General features: G+C 45.9%; 2 protein-coding genes across 2 annotated transcripts; one reads left to right on the forward strand and one right to left on the reverse strand.

Moving 5' to 3' along the window:
- Positions 1-1,107: 1,107 nt before the first annotated feature.
- Positions 1,108-1,466, reverse strand: LOC122449689 (60S ribosomal protein L39). Its single transcript, XM_043481591.1, has one exon. The coding sequence runs from the start codon at positions 1,410-1,412 to the stop codon at positions 1,257-1,259; it is 156 nt and encodes a 51-aa protein (XP_043337526.1). The 5' UTR covers positions 1,413-1,466; the 3' UTR covers positions 1,108-1,256.
- A 3,743-nt stretch (positions 1,467-5,209) lies between these two features.
- DNAJB13 (DnaJ heat shock protein family (Hsp40) member B13) lies at positions 5,210-18,639 on the forward strand. Its single transcript, XM_043482186.1, has 8 exons — positions 5,210-5,410; positions 10,424-10,527; positions 11,557-11,718; positions 14,596-14,753; positions 15,788-15,901; positions 17,286-17,399; positions 17,689-17,765; positions 18,316-18,639. The coding sequence occupies exons 1-8, from the start codon at positions 5,343-5,345 to the stop codon at positions 18,467-18,469; spliced, it is 951 nt and encodes a 316-aa protein (XP_043338121.1). The 5' UTR covers positions 5,210-5,342; the 3' UTR covers positions 18,470-18,639.
- Positions 18,640-19,578: the final 939 nt, after the last annotated feature.

A 19,578-nucleotide genomic window follows, 5' to 3' on the forward strand; every position in this document is an offset into this window, starting at 1 on the left:
GCACCATTTTACATTCCCACCAGCATAAGGGTTCTAATTTTTCCATGCCCTTGCCAGCTCTTGTTTTTGTCCATCCTTTTTATTTTAGTCAGATAATGTTAAGTCAATTAAAATGGTATCTATGTGATTTCTCCACAGCAAAGTTAATAAGTATTTAGTATTTGAGGGAGAACTACTTTGAGACTATATGAATATCCTAGTCCTCAACAATCTTGTATCAACTAGTTTTGGCATTCTTTAATGATTTCTGTCTGAATCAGTTATTCCTATAATAACTGCCACATGGTGGTTTTCTAATTCCATTATTCTCTTTACATTTATAATCAGCATTCTACTGTAAGGAAGAACTTTCCCTTCTTCCTGAATTATTTATTCATTCACTCATTCATTTGTCTTAGATATATTATTATAGATAACTCATAGATTCATCTTTTATTCTATAGATTATAATCCATTGTTACTGTGATTTATTTTGATATTTAAATTGTCCCATTTGGGCCAGTGGGGGCTCCTCCAAGCTGTATCTTATGTCCTTTTAACATTTTTTCATCCTTCTTTGAGCTGTTGCACATTCTCTGCCCCGTAAGATTGTCAAGCCTCAACTTATGATTTCTCACTTCAGGCCCGGAATCAGTCATTTGTCTAAATAGCGCTGGTTTCTTTTAGTGGAGAATTGTATTCAGAAATCAAGATCTGGGCAATAATATGCTCTTTACTCCTGGGGTATTATTGCTTCTAGGCCCTGTCAGAAGATACTACATCTGTACATCTCTCTTTCTACATCCATCAATCTACATTATATTAAAAAGCATGAGTTCACATTGATGTTACCAATTACAATCCAGCTCCACCTTCTACATATATACCTCCTTTCTCCAACAATGAGAAGCTTGGCTCTCGTAATTCTCAATGTATTCACTTATTTGCTCAATACCACTGTGAGTAACCAATCTTCCACCCACCCAGGTCATCTCCTTCCCTTTCGCCACGGCCCTTGCACACTTGGTGTTCCACTAGAGTCTCCTTCTTCGTTTGCATTCAGCCAGTCCCAGATAAAGCAAAGCCTTCCCCCAACCCTCTGAGTTTTTTTTTTTTTTTTTCCAACGTAACGTATCATATTTATTACTGGTCTCAGACTGATAGTGAGGAAATAAGAAACATCAGGAGCCAAGCATTACAGTAGTGATGTTCTCACTGTGATACGGCTGCTTAAATAAGTGATCTTAACATGTGTGCCACTTTTTATGTGAGGCTTCTTATAGACCCAGCTTGGTTCTTCTCCAATGTCTTCTCTTGGAGTTGTACCTAATTTTATTGCCAGTTTTCATTCGAATCCATTGAGGAATGGGACGATTCTGCTTTTGCTTCTTGGCCAGGAATCGCTTGATCCTGAAAGTCTTGTGAGAAGACATGGTGCGGACAGAACTCAACCGCACATAGGATGGCGGAGAAGAGAAAAGAGGAGGCCCCCTCTGAGTTTAATAACTGTTTTTTCCTGGTAATGAAAGTAAAACAGGGAATTCCCTGGCAGTCCAGTGTTTAAGATTTAGCGCTTTCACTGCGGGAGCCCAGGTTTGAACCCTGGTTGTGGAACTAAGATCCCACAAGCTGCATGACCAGGAAAAAAAAAAGGTAAAACAAATGGCCAGTACCCAAGAAAAAATGTTCAATATTAGTAGTTAAATAAAAACGCAAATTAAATCCATGAGAAAGCTCAGAAATGAAAAAAATAGAGAGTAATTCCACATTTTCATTTTACAAGCAGACAACTATGTATATTTGTATGTATGTTTGTATGTTCATTTTATAAGCAGACAACTATAGCTAAGAAATGATTGTTTTAAGGTCATAAAGCTAGTTGCTAACAGGATTTGGCTCTGACTCTACGCAGCAGCATCTTCCATGTGATACATGCTTTTGTATAGTTTTATTTAATATTTTCACACCAACTCAGTGGTGGAGTTAATACTCCCATTTATTCAGGTAAAATTAAACTTGGGGCCACTAAGTAGACCTCCTTCAAGTCACACAGATGGCATGTGAGCTCAGCAACATCAAGATATGGTCACTGTAAAAAAAAAAAAAAAAGATATGGTCACTGTGACCACTCAACTCACCTAACACCTGCACTTTACTTCTTAGCTTTCTAGTTGATTTCTCTGTCCTTTGACCCAATTCCAAAAGTGTGTTTTGTCACTTCCAAATATACCTAAAATAGATCTTTTGCCTCAAACAACATGAAAGTTCTATAATACTTTAAGGCAGGCCCTCCTCTGTAGTAGTGTGGCTTCAGAGGACCCAGGAGAGTTCTTTCAGTTGTTAGTATCTGAAATGTCATCAGGGAACCATCAAGATTTTCCATCCACAGTTAGAGATGAGTTTTAAAATGTAGCACCTCTCTTTCCCTGTATGACTGATATTAGTTCCTTTCTTAAGAACACACTTCCCTTTGAGAGGAATAGGAGGCTAAGTACCTAGATAAATTACTCCTGAGGAAGAAGGAGGAGAAGAGGAAGGGCTGTAGTGAGGTGCTGACCCAGGGTCAGACCCATGGAGCAGTAGCAGTAGTCCAGATACAAACCATGCATCTATGTAATATCTGTGTTTAACACAGCAGTCATACAGACTTGTGGGAAAACAACAGACTGTTGAATGAATGGTTCTGGAACAATGGGATATCGAAAAGAAAAAACCTACATGGAACCATATACAGAAAAGTAAGTTCTAAGTGGATTAAAGATTTAAAAGTCAAATGGACTTTTGGACGAATATACAGGTGAAGATCTTTATGACCTTGTACAGGGAATATTTCTTAAACTAGACACAAAAGTATAACCCAAAAGAAACAGATTGATAAATTTGACCCCATTAAAAAAAAATGGTAAAAAGACAAGCTCCAAGGTGGAAGGGGTTTGTATTTTATATTATCAGCAAAGAAACATAAAACACAAAGAGTCACAAATCACTGCCAGAAAGACAATGGACATGTAAATAGGCATTTCACAACGAAGGAAAAAATTGGCAATAAAAATGAAAAGACCTCCACCAAGAAATGCAAGTTAAAATCCACAGTGAGATGCTATTTCACACCTATATCAGCAAACATTTAAAACTTTGACACCAAGAATTGTGAGAATGTGGAGCAAAAAGGAACACACACATACCACTATATTGCCATTGTAAATTAGAATCTCCACATCAGAAAACTGACATTATCTTGCAGAGCTGACACACATGCCCAAATATTCAGGATCAGCAGTGAATGCTAAGCAGCCACTATGAAGATGTCACACACATGCACCAACACACCATTTGCATAGATTATACCATTTCTAGAAAGTTTTAAAATATGAAAAGGTAAATATGTTTGGGATACATGCAGTGGTATGTGGAGATGGCTTGTGCCAACCTGAGAGGAATTGGTAAATACTATAATTCAGGGCTGGTTTTTTTTTTTTCCTTTCTGGTAAGCCTGTTAAACATTTACCAGTACACCACCAGATACATGGCATAGTATTGAATTGGCCAAAAAATTCATTCTAGTTTTTCTCTTCAATGATTTGGAAAAACCTGAACAGACTTTTTGCCCAACTCAATAATAAAATAATAGACCAAGAGAATGATAAGTAGGGAGGGGAACACAGGGGCCACTGTCTTTCAATAACAAATGCTCTAATGCTACTCCTGTGCATGTAGACTATTTCATAAGAAAAAAATACCTGGGTTGAAGCCAGGGTTCGTGGTGGGTGTGGTGGGGAGGGTCTGAGCAGCGGGGGCAGCACAGGTGAGTGTGAGAGAGGGAATGGTTATCTGGGCAATTGCTGGTGCCAAGGTGGGTGTGAGAGGTAAGAGCAGGTACGAGGGGGCAGATCACAGAGTGCCTGTGTGCCAGGATGAACAGCTTGGATTAACTGGGCAGTCAGTGGAGTGAGGTCCTGGCAGGGTAGAAATAAGGTGGCAGGACAGCAAGGAAGTCGTGGTGGCCTTGCTGAGAGAAGAAAGCCAAAGCAAGGCCATGGCTGGGAGAAGGACAAGCAGAGGAGGAGCTTGAGAGATGTCTAGGAGGTAAAATGGTCTGAGCTTGGTGGCTGGGTGTGGGTGACTGAGAGGAAAGCGGCACTGCTGCTCTCAAGGAGGTGCAGTGGAACTCCCCGCTCTTTACCGGTGGGTTATGAAATGACTTCCTTCCAAAGAGTACAAGCCAGAAATGGATAAACCCGAGAAACACTGCCTCAGCAGGTGATCAAGGAAGGTCAACGTCTTCAGCGATAAGTCGTGATGGCACACACCTTTGACCTGATGTGATGAGGATAGCACTTTACCTGTTTGGTCTTCCTTCCAAAAGCACCCCAACCCCAGTCTAAATCATAAGAAAATCATCAAACAAATCCCAATTGAGAGACATTCCGCAAAATACCTGACCAATACTCTCAAACTGTCAAAGTCATCAAAAACATGGAAATTTTGAGAAATAGCTATAAACAAGAGGAGCCTAAGGAAACATGACAGGTAATTGTAATGTTATTTCCTGGATCAGATCCTGGAACAGGAGATAAAAAAAAAAAAAAACAAAACTAGGGTTTTTTTCACTAGGGTGAAAACTAGGAAATCTGAATAAAGTATGGAGTTATGTTATAGATTATGTATGTGCTCAGTTGCTCAGTTATGTCTGACTTTTTGCGACCCCATGGACTGTAACCTACCAGGCTTCTCTGCCCATGTAAATTTTCCAGGCAAGAATACTGGAGTGGGGTGCCATTTCCTACTCCAGAGGATCTTGCTAACCCAGGAATCGAACCTGCCTCTCTTGTGTCTTCTACGTTTGTGGATGCATTCTTTACCACTGGCGCCACCTGGGAAACCCCCATAGATTATGGATGGATGTGGGTTATTATTTCTGACAAACGTACCGCACTTGTGTAATGTGTTTATGATAAGGGAAACCTGGTGTGGGGCATATGAGAATGCTATCTTCACACCTTTTCTGAAAATCTGAAAACATTCTAAAATATTTATTTTTTATTTTATTTTATTTATTTTAAAAAATTTTTTTTTAATATTTATTTTTTAAAAATAGCCAAATCTGTTTGTTCTGAAAACTTTTAATTAAAACCAATTTCTATGCTCCCTAGAAACTCTGGTTTCTTATCAGGCTCACAGAATAAGTCCTAGTTCTCTCAATCCCCCCTCTACAGGCACAGGTGAGAAGGGGGTTTGCTTAGGAAGGAAGGACTACAACTCCCAGAGTGCCCCTGTGCGGTTGTCAGGAGCAACCAAGGAATGCAGACTAACAGACCCGCCGCTGGAGTCAGGACTATCCACCGACTGACAACTAGCCAGCCATGGGCCAGGATTATTACTCTGTGCTCCAGATCACTCGCAATTCAGAAGATGCTCAGATCAAGAATGCGTAAGTTGGGGCAGGAGCAAAGCTTTTGGGTTGTGCTGGGACAGGCCCCACCCTCATCTCTTCCAAACTGAACTTTCCTGCACAGTTTAGGGCAGGCAAGGTAAACCATGTTCCTTCTCTTACTTCTTGCACACCCACATCCTGGCTTTGGGTTGGGTCAGGGTTCCCAGTTCATCATCCCTTACCCTCTATGCCATGTCTGCTCTCCTGGGTACCGTGGTCTTCCTAGCAATAAAATGAGAACAAAGGAGACTTTACCCTTAATATTGTAGAGACCCACATGATTGCGAACAGGAGAGTGACCTGGCCAGATACATGTATTATAAATTTTATTCCTCTGTCACGTGGGCTTTTGGTATTGAATAAATCCCATCTCTGAATAGTTCCATCAAGTCTCGGGGACTTTGTGGTATTTCTGAGAAATCTGGAGCAGGAATCAGAACATTTTTCTGAAAAAATGTTTTTTGGTGATTATTATGTGGGCTCAGTGTGGTCTCAGCAGCTGGAGACACAATTGTGAATCAGACGTGCAGCTTAATTTTGTTGATGAATACAGATGTTGAATAAGTCACAGTAAGCTTGATGAATGTTACAAAAAGGGACATACAGGGCGTGTGGAAGCTATATTGGAAGGAGAGAGACCCCTTCAGTGGCTGTCACAATAATCAAGGCGAAAAGATGAGGCTTGAAGCAGGGCAGTGAGCTGGAGAGAGAAGAGGGAATAGACTTAGTTATTAATTGGATCATTGTAGGGTAAAGAAAAAGGGAGGAATCTAGGACAATTTAATGGATAGTGACAATAGCTACACTCCATTGAATTGTGCAGATGCCGTTCTGAGGACCTACTATCATTTCATTTAATCCTAACAACGGCCTGCATGGTAGGTACCATTATCATCCCAGGACCATGTGCCTAGTACTAGCAGAGCCAGTGTTCAGACACCTTGCCTACTATTGTTGCCTACCATGGATCACATCCAGTAGGGGATCTCAGTGAGCTAACTGGAGAGAGTCTACAGTGTGGCTGAGAAACAAGACACAAACTCATGAATCAATTAGAGAACAATTCAGGACAGTCTGTGATGTCACCCACTGTTCATAACATCTGGTTGGTCAGTGAGACCTGTCTAGGGAAATGTCACAAGGAGAAATGGCAGTTGGAAAGCATAAAGATAAGCCCAACTGTAAAATTCTGAAAGAGATGGGAATACCAGACCACCTGACCTGCCTCTTGAGAAACCTATATGCAGGTCAGGAAGCAACGGTTAGAACTGGACATAGAACAACAGACTGGTTCCAAATAGGAAAAGGCTGTATATTGTCACCCTGCTTGTTTAACTTATATGCAGAGTACATCATGAGAAACACTGGACTGGAGGAAGCACAAGCTGGAATCAAGATTGCTGGGAGAAATTATCAATAACCTCAGATATGCAGATGACACCACCCTTATGGCAGAAAGTGAAGAGGAACTATAGAGTCTCTTGATGAAAGTGAAAGAGGAGAGTGAAAAGTTGGCTTAAAGTTCAACATTCAGAAAACTAAGATCATGGCATCCAGTCCCATCACTTCATGGGAAATAGATGGGGAAACAGAGGAAACAGCGGCTGACTTTATTTGGGGGGGGCTCCAAAATCACTGCAGATGGTGATTGCAGCCATGAAATTAAAAGACGCTTACTCCTTGGAAGGAAAGTTATGAGCAACCTAGATAGCATATTAAAAAGCAGAGACATTACTTGGCCAACAAAGGTCCGTCTAGTCAAGGCTATGGTTTTTCCAGTGGTCATGTATGGATGTGAGAGTTTCACTGTGAAGAAAGCTGAGCGCCAAAGAATTGATGCTTTTGAACTGTGGTGTTGGAGAAGACTCTTGAGAGTCCCTTGGACTGCAAGGACATCCAACCAGTCCATCCTAAAGGAGACCAGTCCTGGGTGTTAATTGGAAGGACTGATGCTGAAGCTGAAACTCCAATACTTTGGCCACCTCATGCGACGAGTTGACTTACTGGAAAAGACCCTGATGCTGGGAGGGATTGGGGGCAGGAGGACAAGGGGAGACAGAGGATGATATGGCTGGATGGCATCACCGACTCAATGGACATGAGTTTGAGTAAACTCCGGGAGTTGGTGGAGTTGGTGATGGACAGGGAGGCCTGGCGTGCTGTGATTCATGGGGTTGCAAACAGTCGGATACGACTGAGCAACTGAACTGAACTGAACTGAAGCATTAGAAGCATTGTTTCCAACCTAGGCAGCATATTAAAAAGCAGAGACATTACTTTGCCAACAAAGGTCTGTCTAGTCAAAGCTATGGTTTTTCCAGTAGTCATTTATGGATGTGAGAGCTAGACTATAAAGAAAGCTGAGCACTGAAGAATTGATGCTTTTGAGCTGTGGTGTTGGAGAAGACTCTTGAGAGTCCCTTGGGCTGCAAGGAGATCCAAATAGCCCATCCTAAAGGAAATCAGTCCTGAATATTCATTGGAAGGACTGATGCTGAAGTTGAAACTCCAATACTTTGGCCACCTGATATGAAGAACTGACTCATTGGAAAAGACCCTGATGGGAAAGATTGAAGGCGGGAGAAGGGGATGACAGAGGATGAGATGGTTTGATGGCGTCACCGACTCAATGGACATGAGTTTGAGTAAACTCCGGGAGTTGGTGATGGACAGGGAAACCTGGCGTGCTGCAGTCCATGGGGTCGCAAAGAGTCAGATATGACTGAGCGACTGAATTGAACTGACTGAAGCATTAGAAAGAGCCAGGTCTGAACCTAGGTTCTCTCACCTGCTAGCTGTAGGACCTCGGCAAATTACTTAACCTTTCTGAACCTCAGTCTTCCCATCTCTCAAAAAAAAAAAAAAAGTTGTTGTGGTACTGAAATAGAATTATATGAGATAATGAGATGAAAATGCAGAGCAGTCATTTGCATCTGGAACCATGTCTTATAAAGAGTGATTTAAAAAGCATTTATGTTCTAAACAACAGTTTTTAACCCTTCTTCCCTGAAATAACTCTTAAAGAATGAATCACACATTTGAGACACTCCCTTATGGGAATACCTAGATTTTGACACACACACACCCCCAAAAGACTAAACATATAATGAAGAAAAGTACCGAAGTGATTCATAATCACCCAGCTATTAACTTCTTATTCATTTTAGGCTGCCACTCCTAGGCTGTGACTTCACCCCTTTCTCTCCCACTCAGGAAAGCAGGTGCCACAAGAATCATCTTAAAATCCCTCAAGTTTATATGAAAAACTGAACTCTTCTGAAACCTCATTACTTTTACTCAGTGTTAGAGTTTTATTGCAATTCTGATACTTAACTACAACCTTTATAAGTGGGAAGGGCTGGTTTAGGACTTTCTGGGAGGTTGTGACAATTGCCTTCAAGTCTTTCAAGGTAGAGCAGATTCTATCTGTGAGGCCCCAGGGCAGAACTGTGACCCTTGTGGATGGAGACAAAGTTGCAGAAGAGCAGACCCAGCTCAGGAAGAGAAAATTGTTACTTAAGAGTCAGAGTGGTCCCACAGCAAAATGGTGAGTTCATGTCATTCATTTGCTCATTGCACTTGGTGAGAGGCGCTGAGGACACAGAACTGGACACAGCAGCTGGAGGGACTCATTCACAGGCTGGTGGGAGAGACAGACCCGTCAAACAGCTGGAGACTGTGTGCTAAATACCAGCATCGAAGGCACTGGCGCTGCTGGAAAGGAAATCTAATCTAGAATGGAGGCTGCAGTCAGGGAAGGCATCCTTGAGGAGCAGACCCCTGAGTTGAATGTGGAAAAATGAATAAATATTTGCCAGGAGGCGATGAAGGGGGCTGGAGAGGGTTGATCATTCCAGGTAAAAGTAGGAGAGTGTTGAAGGCATGAGCAGTGCAGTGTGCAGAGTATGGAGCCTGGAGAGAAGAGCCGGAGAGGTTGTGGCAGCATGGAAGGAGAGTGAGTGAGAAGGGCAGAGCGAGAAGGGGTCAAACCTTAGAGACATTGGGGTTTTATACTGAATTCAAAGGGCGGGGATTTCCTTGGTGGCCTAGTGATTAGGATTCAGCGCTTTCACTGCCATGAAGTGAAGTGAAGTGAAGTCGCTCAGTCGTGTCCAACTCTTTGCGACCCCGTGGACTGTAGCATACCAGGCTGCTCTGTCCATCAGATTCTCCAGGCAAGAATACTGGAGTGGGTTGCCATTTCCTTCTCCAGGGGATCTTCCCAACCCAGGGATCGAACCTGGGTCTCCCACATGCAGGTAGATGCTTTACCCTCTGAGCCACCAGGGAAGCCCTGGGTTTAATCCCTGGTCTGTGCAGTATGGCCAAAAAAAAATTTTTTTTTAAGTTTTTATGGGACTTCCCTAGTGGTCCAGTGGCTAAGACTCCACACTCTTAATGCAGGGGACCCAGGTTTGATCCCTGGTCAGGGAACTAGATCCTACAGGCTGCAACTGAGAGTTTGAAAAGCATCATTTAAAAGATCTCAAATGCCAAAATGAAGATTAAAGATTTCTCCTGCCAGTACAGCCAGATAAATATTAAACAAAACTTTTTTGTTGTTTTAAAAAGAGAGAAACTCTGGAGCTGCATGAGATTTGAATCCTGACTCCTTGAAGAAAAAAAAAAAGACAAAGGAGGAACCAGTGAAGGGTTTAGGCAGGAGAGTGACTTGGTCAAGGAGCATTTTAAAAGGGCAAGTTAAAAAAAAAGAGAGAAATCAAACTGGTGGCAGCACACAGAATAAACTGGAGTGGGGAGGAAACTGGAAATAGGAAGACATGGTTCTGCAATAGTTGTGGAAATGAAGAGGCAAGAAGAAAACATTATCTAGAACGAAAAGCCAGTGTGAGTTTTCATTGGAACAGGGGTGTAAGGGACAAAGGAAAACTTGGAGCCAAAGATACTCAGCTTTTCCACTTCAGGTTCTGTACAAATGGCAGGCAGCCGTCAGCAGAACCAGCTCTGAGCCTTGGACTGTGCCTCAAGGTGTTAATCCTTCTTCTTTAGGTACCGGAAACTTGCCCTTAAGAACCACCCGCTGAGGTCCATTGAGCCAGGTGCAGTGGAGACATTCAGGCAAATAGCAGAGGCCTACGATGTGCTGAGCGACCGTGAGTGACTGGGGCTGAGCGTGAGGGCGGCTCCTCTGTCCCCCGTCTCCTTTAATGTCATTCCTCACTCAGAAGAGTGTCAGGCTTTCTGAGGGGGCCCAATGGAGAGCAAGTGTTCCTCTTCCCGGCCCAGAATCTAAGCAAAGTAGACACAAGCTAAGGTGGAGGACATGGTGTGGAGAGCCCCCAGATTAGGCTGATCTGCTTCTCAAGTCTCAGCCGTGCAGGACCCAGGGCAGGGGCTCCCCAACACCCCCCAGGCCTCACTTGTCCCCTGCAGGGATGCAAAGTGACATGCTTGCTGCCCAGGGAAGAAGGCTAAGGCTGAGGCAGACACACCCAGTTATCCCCAGATTACCAAGAAGCCAAATCTCTCTCCCTGAGGACAGCATAAGTACCAAGGGACAGAGAGAGGTCTGTGATTAGGAAATCTCTCTGCTGTGGCAACCTGAAGCCTGGGGAAAGAGATCCTTGCCTCTGTGGGGTGCAGTGCCCACGTGGGTTCCCTAAATATTGTCCTGGAGGTTGTGTGGATACTGTGCAGAAGAGTGGCTAGAAGATCACTAAAGTTTCCCCAGCCCCAACTTTTCAGGACTTTGGACTCTTAAGATTTCCAAGCTCTAGAATTTGGCAGCTCTTGAATTCTTATATCCTATAGTCTCAAGGCACTAGGATTGTATTTACCCACATAAGACAGTAGCTGTAATGACTGAGTTAAACCAAACCCCAGGATAATAGCCCGACCCTCAGTCTCTTGGTTTCTTCTGCAATCCCCAACCCTCCCCAGGAAGTTTCAGTTTTTCTCATCTCTCCTCTGGGCTATGGGGCCATACGTAGGTCCACCCACAGTGAAATTAAATCCCTAACTTCTAGTGTCTCCCTCCAAAGACTTCCAGACAGCAAGCACTTTAGAAATAAGGCTGTTTTCAGCCTGCTTCTTCCTCTCTGCCCCATATCCTCTGGCTTCCCAGCCCTCCAGCTCTCTTAGCCCCCATGCTGGCCCCTTCTCAAGGTGACGCGTATCCACAGCTGTGAAAAGAGGCATCTATGACAAGTTTGGAGAGGAGGGTCTGAAGGGCGGAATTCCTCTGGAGTTTGGATCGCAGACCCCATGGACAACTGGTTACGTCTTCCATGGCAACCCAGAAAAGGTTTTCCACGAGTTCTTTGGAGGAGATAACCCCTTTAATGGTAAGAGGCCCTGCCTGCCCCTCTGCCTTACTAGGGAAGGATGTAGCTGTAGAAGATGCTTTTCTGTGAGTAGTTAAATTGTTCACTTTAAGAAATATACATACAGTGTGTGCTCATCCATGCTCAGTCGCTAAGCCGTGTCCGACTGCGACCCTGTGGACTGTAGCCCACCGGGCTTCTATGTCCATGGGATTTCCCAGGCAACAATACTGGAGTGGGTTGCCATTTCCTTCTTCAGGGGATCTTCCTGACCCAGGGATCAAACCCACATCTCCTGTTGTCTCCTGTATTGGCAGATGGATTCTTTATCACTGAGCCACCTGCAAAGCCCCGTATATATAATACATGGTATTTTTTAAAAACCCTATTTATTGAAAAAGAAATAAATTTCAGCCCTCCATTCCTTCCCCAGAAGTAGCCACTCATTGTTACAATTTATGTATCCTTCTAGAAATATTCTGTGCATTATGAGCTTATGTTTATTTTCACATAGCCTTTCATCTTGTTAAGGAAATGAGACCACACTGTTTACACTGATTTTTTTCACTTATATCTTAGAGATTATCTTATTAAACACTATATTACATACAGATCGACCTCATTTATTTTAATAGCTGCATAAGATTCTATTGTACAGCATAGAGCTAGGCAGGGGTAGAAGAAGTTGAGGAAAGAGGAGTTTGGGGACATCTTGGTACCTCTCTAACTGGTTAGTGATTAACCCTGCCTCTCCCCTGTCTCAGCTGCTGACTTTATAGGAACCTGAGTCTGAGATCTGTAGTAGTCTTGAGCTGGGCTGAACAGTGAGGAGAAATAAAGTCTGGGGGAGGGGAGGGAGGGCTGCATGCTGTGACCCGGCTTCCACAAAAGCTAACACGTCATTTCTGGCACTACCAACCACTGCCACCAGAGGACACTCCTCTCTCTCCTGAGGCAGCCAGAGTTGAGGAGCACTTGCCCGAAGTTGGGGGAGGGGAGGGGTGGGACGGGAGGTAGGGAAGTGTGGGTGAAGGGAGTCTAAAGTGGAGGATGAAGCAGTGGAGAGCCTCAAGAGATAGTTATCCTTGGATCTGCAATTGAGGATTTACTTAGTCCAAGCTTGTACTGCTCACTTCAGGACAGGCCAATAAATTGACAGATGGGTTGCTGGGGCAAGGAATAGCAACTTTATTTGCAAAGTCAGCAGACCAAGAAGTTGGTGGGACCCGTTGTCCCAAAGAACCATCTTGCCTGAGTTAGAATTCAGCCTTCCTTTATACTAAAAGGGGAGGAGTAAAGTCAAACATGACTGTGCCAAAGGCTTTGACGGTGTGGATCAAACAAACTGTGGAAAATTCTGAAAGAGATGGGAATACCAGACCACCTGACCTGCCTCTTGAGAAACCTGTATGCAGGTCAGGAAGCAACAGTTAGAACTGGACGTAGAACAACAGACTGGTTCCAAATAGGAAAAGGAGGACATCAAGGCTGTATATTGTCACCCTGCTTGTTTAACTTGTATGCAGAGTACATCATGAGAAGTGCTGGGCTGGAAGAAGCACAAGCTGGAATCAAGATTGCCAGGAGAAATATCGATAACTTCAGATATGCAGATGACACCACCCTTATGGCAGAAAGTAAAGAACTAAAGAGCCTCTTGATGAAAGTGAAAGAGGAGAGTGAAAAAGTTGGCTTAAAGCTCAACATTCAGAAAACTAAGATCATGGCATCCAGTCCTATCACTTCATGGCAGATAGATGGGGAAACAGTGGAAACAGTGGCTGACTTTATTTTGGGGGGCTCCAAAATCACTGTAGATGGTGACTGCAGCCATGAAATTAAAAGACATTACTCCTTGGAAGGAAAGTTATGACCAACTTAGCATATTAAAAAGCAGAGACATTACTTTGTCAACAAAGGTCTGTCTAGTCAAAGCTATGGTTTTTCCAGTAGTCATGTATGGATGTGAGAGTTAGACTATAAAGAAAGCTGAGCACCAAAGAATTTGACGCTTTTGAACTGTGGTATTGGAGAAGACTCTTGAGAGTCCCTTGGACTGCAAGGAGATCCACCCAGTCCATCCTAAAGGAGATCACTCCTGGGTATTCATTGGAAGGACTGATTTTCAAGCTGAAACTCCAATACTTTGGTCACCTGATGCGAAGAGCTGACTCATTAGAAAAGACCCTGACGCTGGGAAAGATAGAGGGCAGGAGGAAAAGGGGACGAGAGAGGATGATATGGTTGGATGGCATCACTGACTCAATGGACATGGGTTTGGGTGGACTCCAGGAGTTGGTGATGGGACAGGGAGGCCTGGTGTGCTGCAGTTCATGGGGTTGCAAAGAGTCAGACATGACTGAGCGACTGAACTGAACTGAAAGTCAAACATCTCCTAGTTTCCGTCAGCCTTAGGAGAGGATGTGTTCATTTCTTCCTCCCTGCAGTCAATCATAGGTGAGCCTGGTCAGCATGTCCCCTGTGAGCGGAGCAAAGGCATTTTAGCTTAATATTCATCACCTGGGAGGCAGGGTTCCCAGTAGTTTAGTTGCTAAGTAGTGTCCGACTCTTTGCAGCCCCATGGACTGTAGCCCACCAGGCTCCTCTGTCCGTGGGATTTCCCAGTCAAGAATACTGGCGTGGGTAGCCATTTCCTTTTCCCAGAGATGAGCCTTTATGTATAATTTAAGCTTACAGGCAATATCCCTTTAGTGATTACCTTGTAATAGAATACAAAGGTGCTTCCCTATTACAAGGGCCAAACAGGCCTCGAGTCTGTGAGGTGGGAATGGGAGGCTAGGTATTACACTTGGGGACTGAAGAGGTGAGGGATAGTCTGTGAATCTGAGTTTCTGGACACAATTTCTCTTACGCCTCACCTGTCCCCACCTCCTGCAGAGTTTTTTGATGCAGAAGGAAATGAGGTAGACATGAAATTTGGGGGACTCCGGGGCCGAGGGGTCAAGAAACAGGACCCTCCAATCGAACGAGACCTCTACCTGTCCCTGGAGGACCTATATTTTGGTTGCACCAAGAAAATTAAGATCTCCCGAAGGGTGAGTACTTGGGAGCCGTCTTCTATCCCCTCCAACCCTGCTGGTCACCCCCTCCCTGATCCTCAGTGCGGACCTCAGCTATGGTCTCACAGAAGCATGGAATCTTAGATTTGGAGCCCCAGGATGGTCAAATTCTAAAATCTGAAGTTTGGAAGGGACAATTGAGGGCTTCAGCCGAGTTCTTTCCTCCTGTAGAAATCCCCTGTGTGCTTTCCTAACTGGGACCAACTCTTTCCCTTCTCAGCTCAGCCCCATCCCTGAGGGAAGTGGGAAGGCTCTGGACGGTAGGAGTCTCCTGTGAATTCTGCCCTCTGGGTGTTTCCTGACGGTCCCCTCCAGGTTTCATCTGGGTGTTCGCCTCAGGAGTAAGAAGGAGCCGTGTGGGCATGGAGGCTGGGCCAAGGCACATTTCCCAAGCAGACTGGCTGAAGAAGACCCTCAGTGCCTCAGGTCCCAGACCCCACCCTGGCCCTGGCCCTTGGTCCAGCCCTGTGCTAGGCACCCAAGCAAGACCCCTCACACCTCTGCCCAGCAGAGGAGATGCCAGCTGCAGCCATGCTTTCCATGGATGGAGGGCACCCATCTGGGCATGTGACTGGGAAATAGATGGACGACGGAGGGATGCTTTGGGGGAGGCCAAGATATGTTGCCCTCGGTTGTTTTTCTCCCTTTGGGATTAAGAGATCTGCCAGAGGCTCCAGGTCAGAGCCTCTGGGGTGGGAGAGTGAGTGCATGTTCACCGTGTGTCTGTTAGTCGCTAAGACCATGTAATTTCTAGGGCTGGAGTTGTGACCTTGATCAACTCTTGGGGACTGTTTGGCACCTCAGGCCCCAACCCCATGACATGTCCTGCCATCCTGGAATCATAAGTTCTTGATTCCAGTGGAATAGGATGGGAGTAGGGATGGCTCAGACAGGTCCTCCCCATTGCTGGAGGACTGAGCTGCACACAGATCCCATGGAGCATCTTTCACACGTGTAAAAGCCAGCTGGGAAATCCTGAGCCTACCTCCTTCTCCATCATCTTGCTACAGGTGCTGAACGAGGATGGGTACTCCTCTACCATCAAGGACAAGATCCTCACTATCGACGTAAAGCCTGGTTGGAGGCAGGGCACACGTATCACCTTCGAGAAGGAAGGGGACCAGGTGAGGGTTGGGAAAGCTGTTTAAGGTCAGTTACCTGGGTTCATGTGATGGGAATACTGAGGAGGAAGGAGGTCCCTGGGAGCCCTGGTCTGGAAGGGAGACCAGTCTGCAGGGGAGATGAGCTGATCCCTAATGCCCCTTCTGAGGGGCAGAGCCTCCCACAGTGCCTTGGTGAGTGGGTCACCCAGGACGTCTTCTCATTTTGCAGAGTGAGAAACAGGCCCAGAGAGAGAAGGGACTTGCCCAGGGCAAGAGCACCAGAGCTGAAAGGAGATCCTAGTCCTAACATCAGTGCTCTGATTTTCTTTTCAAAAAATTATTTACTTATTTGGCTGTGCTGGGTCTTAGTTGCAGCATGTGGGATCTAGTTCCCTGACCAAGAATCAAAGCCAGGACACTGCATTGGGAATGTGGAATCTTGGATACTGGACCATAGGGAAGTACCCTTCCTGATTTTCTTGTGTGTTTCTCTGAGTAAAGCCCAATTGTAGGAGCTACTCAGAAGCCATTTGTTTATAATAATTTTAAATTAAATACTTATTTAAATAAAAATATAAAATTATTGTCCAAAGCATGCTGATTCCTCAAGTTCTGAAAAGAAAAGGAATGATGGTATCTTTGGAGCCAGAGAAATGAATTCCTCTTTCCATATCTCTTGCCTCTTTCTCACTTATGAAACACCTACTTCCGAAAACCCATTTCGAGACCTACCTCTAGGACTTCCCTAGTGGTCTAGTGGCTAGTACTCCGCATTCCCAGTGCAGGGGGCCCAGGTTCCATACCCCAGGTTCCCTGGTCAGGGAACTAGATTCAACATGTCACAAAACCAAGACCCAGCATAGTCAAATAAATAAAATAAAATTAAAAAAAAACAAACCCACCCAGTTCTAAAGCTCCCCTCTCCAGGCAGCCTTCCCTGACCTCTCTCTGAGCTCCCACCTCTGGGTTCCCTTTATCTCAGTCTTGAGGATTCACTGTGTCCCTGTTTCACCCAGACTGGAAGCCCTGGTGGGTAGGGGCCAGTCTGATTCCTCTATTCCGAGTGCCCACAGGAGTTCCAACAGAGTTCTGGGACTTAATGAAGCTTGGCAGGACAGTCTTGCAGGCAGTACTCTGACCCCAACCCAGTATTCTGCCCTCCAGCTGGGTTGCATCTACTTGGGCTGCAGAGTAATGGCAAGGGGAGGGTGATGGGAGGGGGTGGGTATGTGTAGCCATTGGAGTAGGTTTCTTTCTAAGGCCAAAATGGAAAGGCGCTTCCAGAAAAAAAACTGGTCTAATCTCCTTGTTGTTCAGATGAAGATTTGGAGACAATATAGACAGGAACTTGGCCAAGGTCACATAGCCAATTAGTCCTTGTCACCCCTTGGCCTCCCCTGCCCAGGGTCCCAACATCATCCCAGCCGACATCATCTTCATTGTAAAAGAGAAGCTACACCCTCGCTTCCGCAGGGAGAATGACAACCTCTTTTTTGTGAACTCCATCCCCTTGGGCAAGGTGAGTGGGCAAAGTGGAGGAGCAAAGGGTGGGCAGATCACCTGGGCTCCACCAACCCCTTTACCTCCCTCTATCATAACATACACCATTGTTACTCTTTTCTCCCAGACTGTGAACTGCTGAGGGCAGGTAATTGCTCAGCTTACTCACCTGTTAGTCCTTGAACATCCTTTTGTCTCTTTGAGGTCCAGCTTAGAGCCTGGCGTCGGAGAGTCTCATAAAGTACCTTCTAAACAGAATGGACATAGGGACCTTCCCCACTCCCACTTTTGGCCTTCATGTCCCCTAGGCTCTGACCTGCTGCACCGTGGAGGTGAAGACCCTAGATGACCGTCTGCTCAACATCCCCATCAATGACATCATCCAGTGAGTCCGTTCACTTGGGCCCCAATAGATGGGAGAAGGGCTTCCTGGTCCTTAGTGGCACCCAGCACAAGGGAGTGAGAGGGATTGAAATCCAGCCCCCACTTTGGCCAAGCTGTGGGCTGCATTCATTTGACAAATGGAGTGCCTCATTGTGAAGGCCAGGGGTCCCCAGTGTTAGGAAATCCCTGTTGTCTTCATCCTCTAGAATTTCCAGAGCTCTGAATTGCATCCCCCAAGCCCTTTCCCCAGCAAGGTCCTCTGTGTGGGAAGCTTGGCAACCGAGCACTCCCCACTCCAACCCAGGGTCTGCTCACTTTCCTTCCCTCCTTGTCCTGTTTTCCATCTAAATGAGATTCCTGGAATCCTCCATCAGAGACTCAGTGTAAATGGATTTCCAGGGAGCAAGCTGTCTGGAACAAGCCAGTATCCTCTCCCCTGCCACTGGTTCTAGAAGCTGGTGACTGCTGCATGCCTGAGGTTATGTGAGCAGGGGCAGATGTCTGGCTCTGGTGCCCTCTGAGTTCCCTTCTTTCATCCTCCCCTGTCTCAGCCCCAAGTACTTCAAGAAGGTGCCAGGGGAGGGGATGCCACTGCCAGAAGACCCCACCAAGAAGGGGGACCTCTTCATTTACTTCGACATCCAGTTCCCCACCCGCCTCACACCCCAGAAGAAGCAGATGCTGCGCCAGGCGTTGCTGATGTAACTCAGGTGGGCTGGGGCCTGAGCAGGGGTAGGGGAAGGTGAGCGGCGCCTGACCCCACCCCTACCCAGCCTCAGGGTGTGCAGGGGAGCCCGCCCACTGCACAGACAGGACATGAGGACTGGATGGCATGGGATTTTTGAACTGACACAATAAAGTTTTATTTCCTATCCTCCAGCTACACCCAGGAGAGTTATGTGTTAGATGGAGGAGAGCTTCATACAGCCCTTTCGTGGAGCAGAGGCAAGGGCAGGGCCCAAAAAAATGAGCTGGGACCCCATCCTCGCTATGTGAGCCTGGCCAGGTCTCTGAGGGTTCAGAGCCTCTGTGCTCCCACCTTGATAGTGGAGTGCAGTGCTGCATCATCTCTGAGGGTCCCCAGATCTATTTCTCATGACACATGCTCTCTGGAAGGGCAGTCTCTAGTGTGTTATAGTCACAGTGTACTCAGGAAAATTGAAGCACAAAGAGAGCAAAACACTTGTCCCAGGTCACACAGGGCTCAGTGGCAAAGCTCCATCAGAACCTTGAAGGCCACTTCTCGCAGCTTCACTCTGCTCCGAGGCAGCACCAAGGACAGCGTGCCAGAAGTGGCTTAGGTTTCTGCCTTGCCAGTCTCCATTGCTGGCTCTGTGCAGTGGGTCCTGAGCTAGAACTTGGCAGGTTCTTAGAACTGGGCTCTGCTTCTAATCCTGCCCCCGCCCCTTTGGACATTATTATCCATCTTGTTAGTAAAGCAGAACCCATAACCCTCCTCAGGCTACTCACTGATGTGAAGGTGCTTGGTGAACTCATGGCATAGGTATCAGGGTTACAGCACTGCTGCCAATATGGCCTGTGGGAGTGCCAGCCTCCAGGCCCACCTGGGCTTGTGCAGACCACACCTGCTTCCCCAGTCTGCCTTCTGTGCCCGGGGAGGCACCCCTCACTGAAGTCTGGGCTTGAGCTAGGAGAGATTCAAGCTTATGACAGAGAAGGTGGGCACTTACATGGAGTGACTTAAGAGACACCAGAGGGAATCCCCTGGTGGTCCAGTGGTTAGGACTCTCCACTTTCACTGTCAAGAGGGCGGGTTCAATCCCTATTTGGGGGACTAAGATCCCACAAGCCTC

This window comes from Cervus canadensis, chromosome 11 (genome assembly GCF_019320065.1).
Source record: "Cervus canadensis isolate Bull #8, Minnesota chromosome 11, ASM1932006v1, whole genome shotgun sequence".
Lineage (NCBI taxonomy): Eukaryota > Metazoa > Chordata > Mammalia > Artiodactyla > Cervidae > Cervus > Cervus canadensis.

What these genes read in the sequence shown, in the direction of transcription:
- LOC122449689 (XM_043481591.1), bottom strand. Translation starts at nt 1,412, where the DNA reads ATGTCTTCTCACAAGACTTTCAGGATCAAGCGATTCCTGGCCAAGAAG.
- DNAJB13 (XM_043482186.1), top strand. Translation starts at nt 5,343, where the DNA reads ATGGGCCAGGATTATTACTCTGTGCTCCAGATCACTCGCAATTCAGAA. An exon ending in GATGCTCAGATCAAGAATGC is followed by an intron (nt 5,411 to 10,423) that starts GTAAGTTGGGGC and finishes CTTCTTCTTTAG; the next exon opens with GTACCGGAAACTTGCCCTTA. An exon ending in ACTCCATCCCCTTGGGCAAG is followed by an intron (nt 17,400 to 17,688) that starts GTGAGTGGGCAA and finishes CATGTCCCCTAG; the next exon opens with GCTCTGACCTGCTGCACCGT.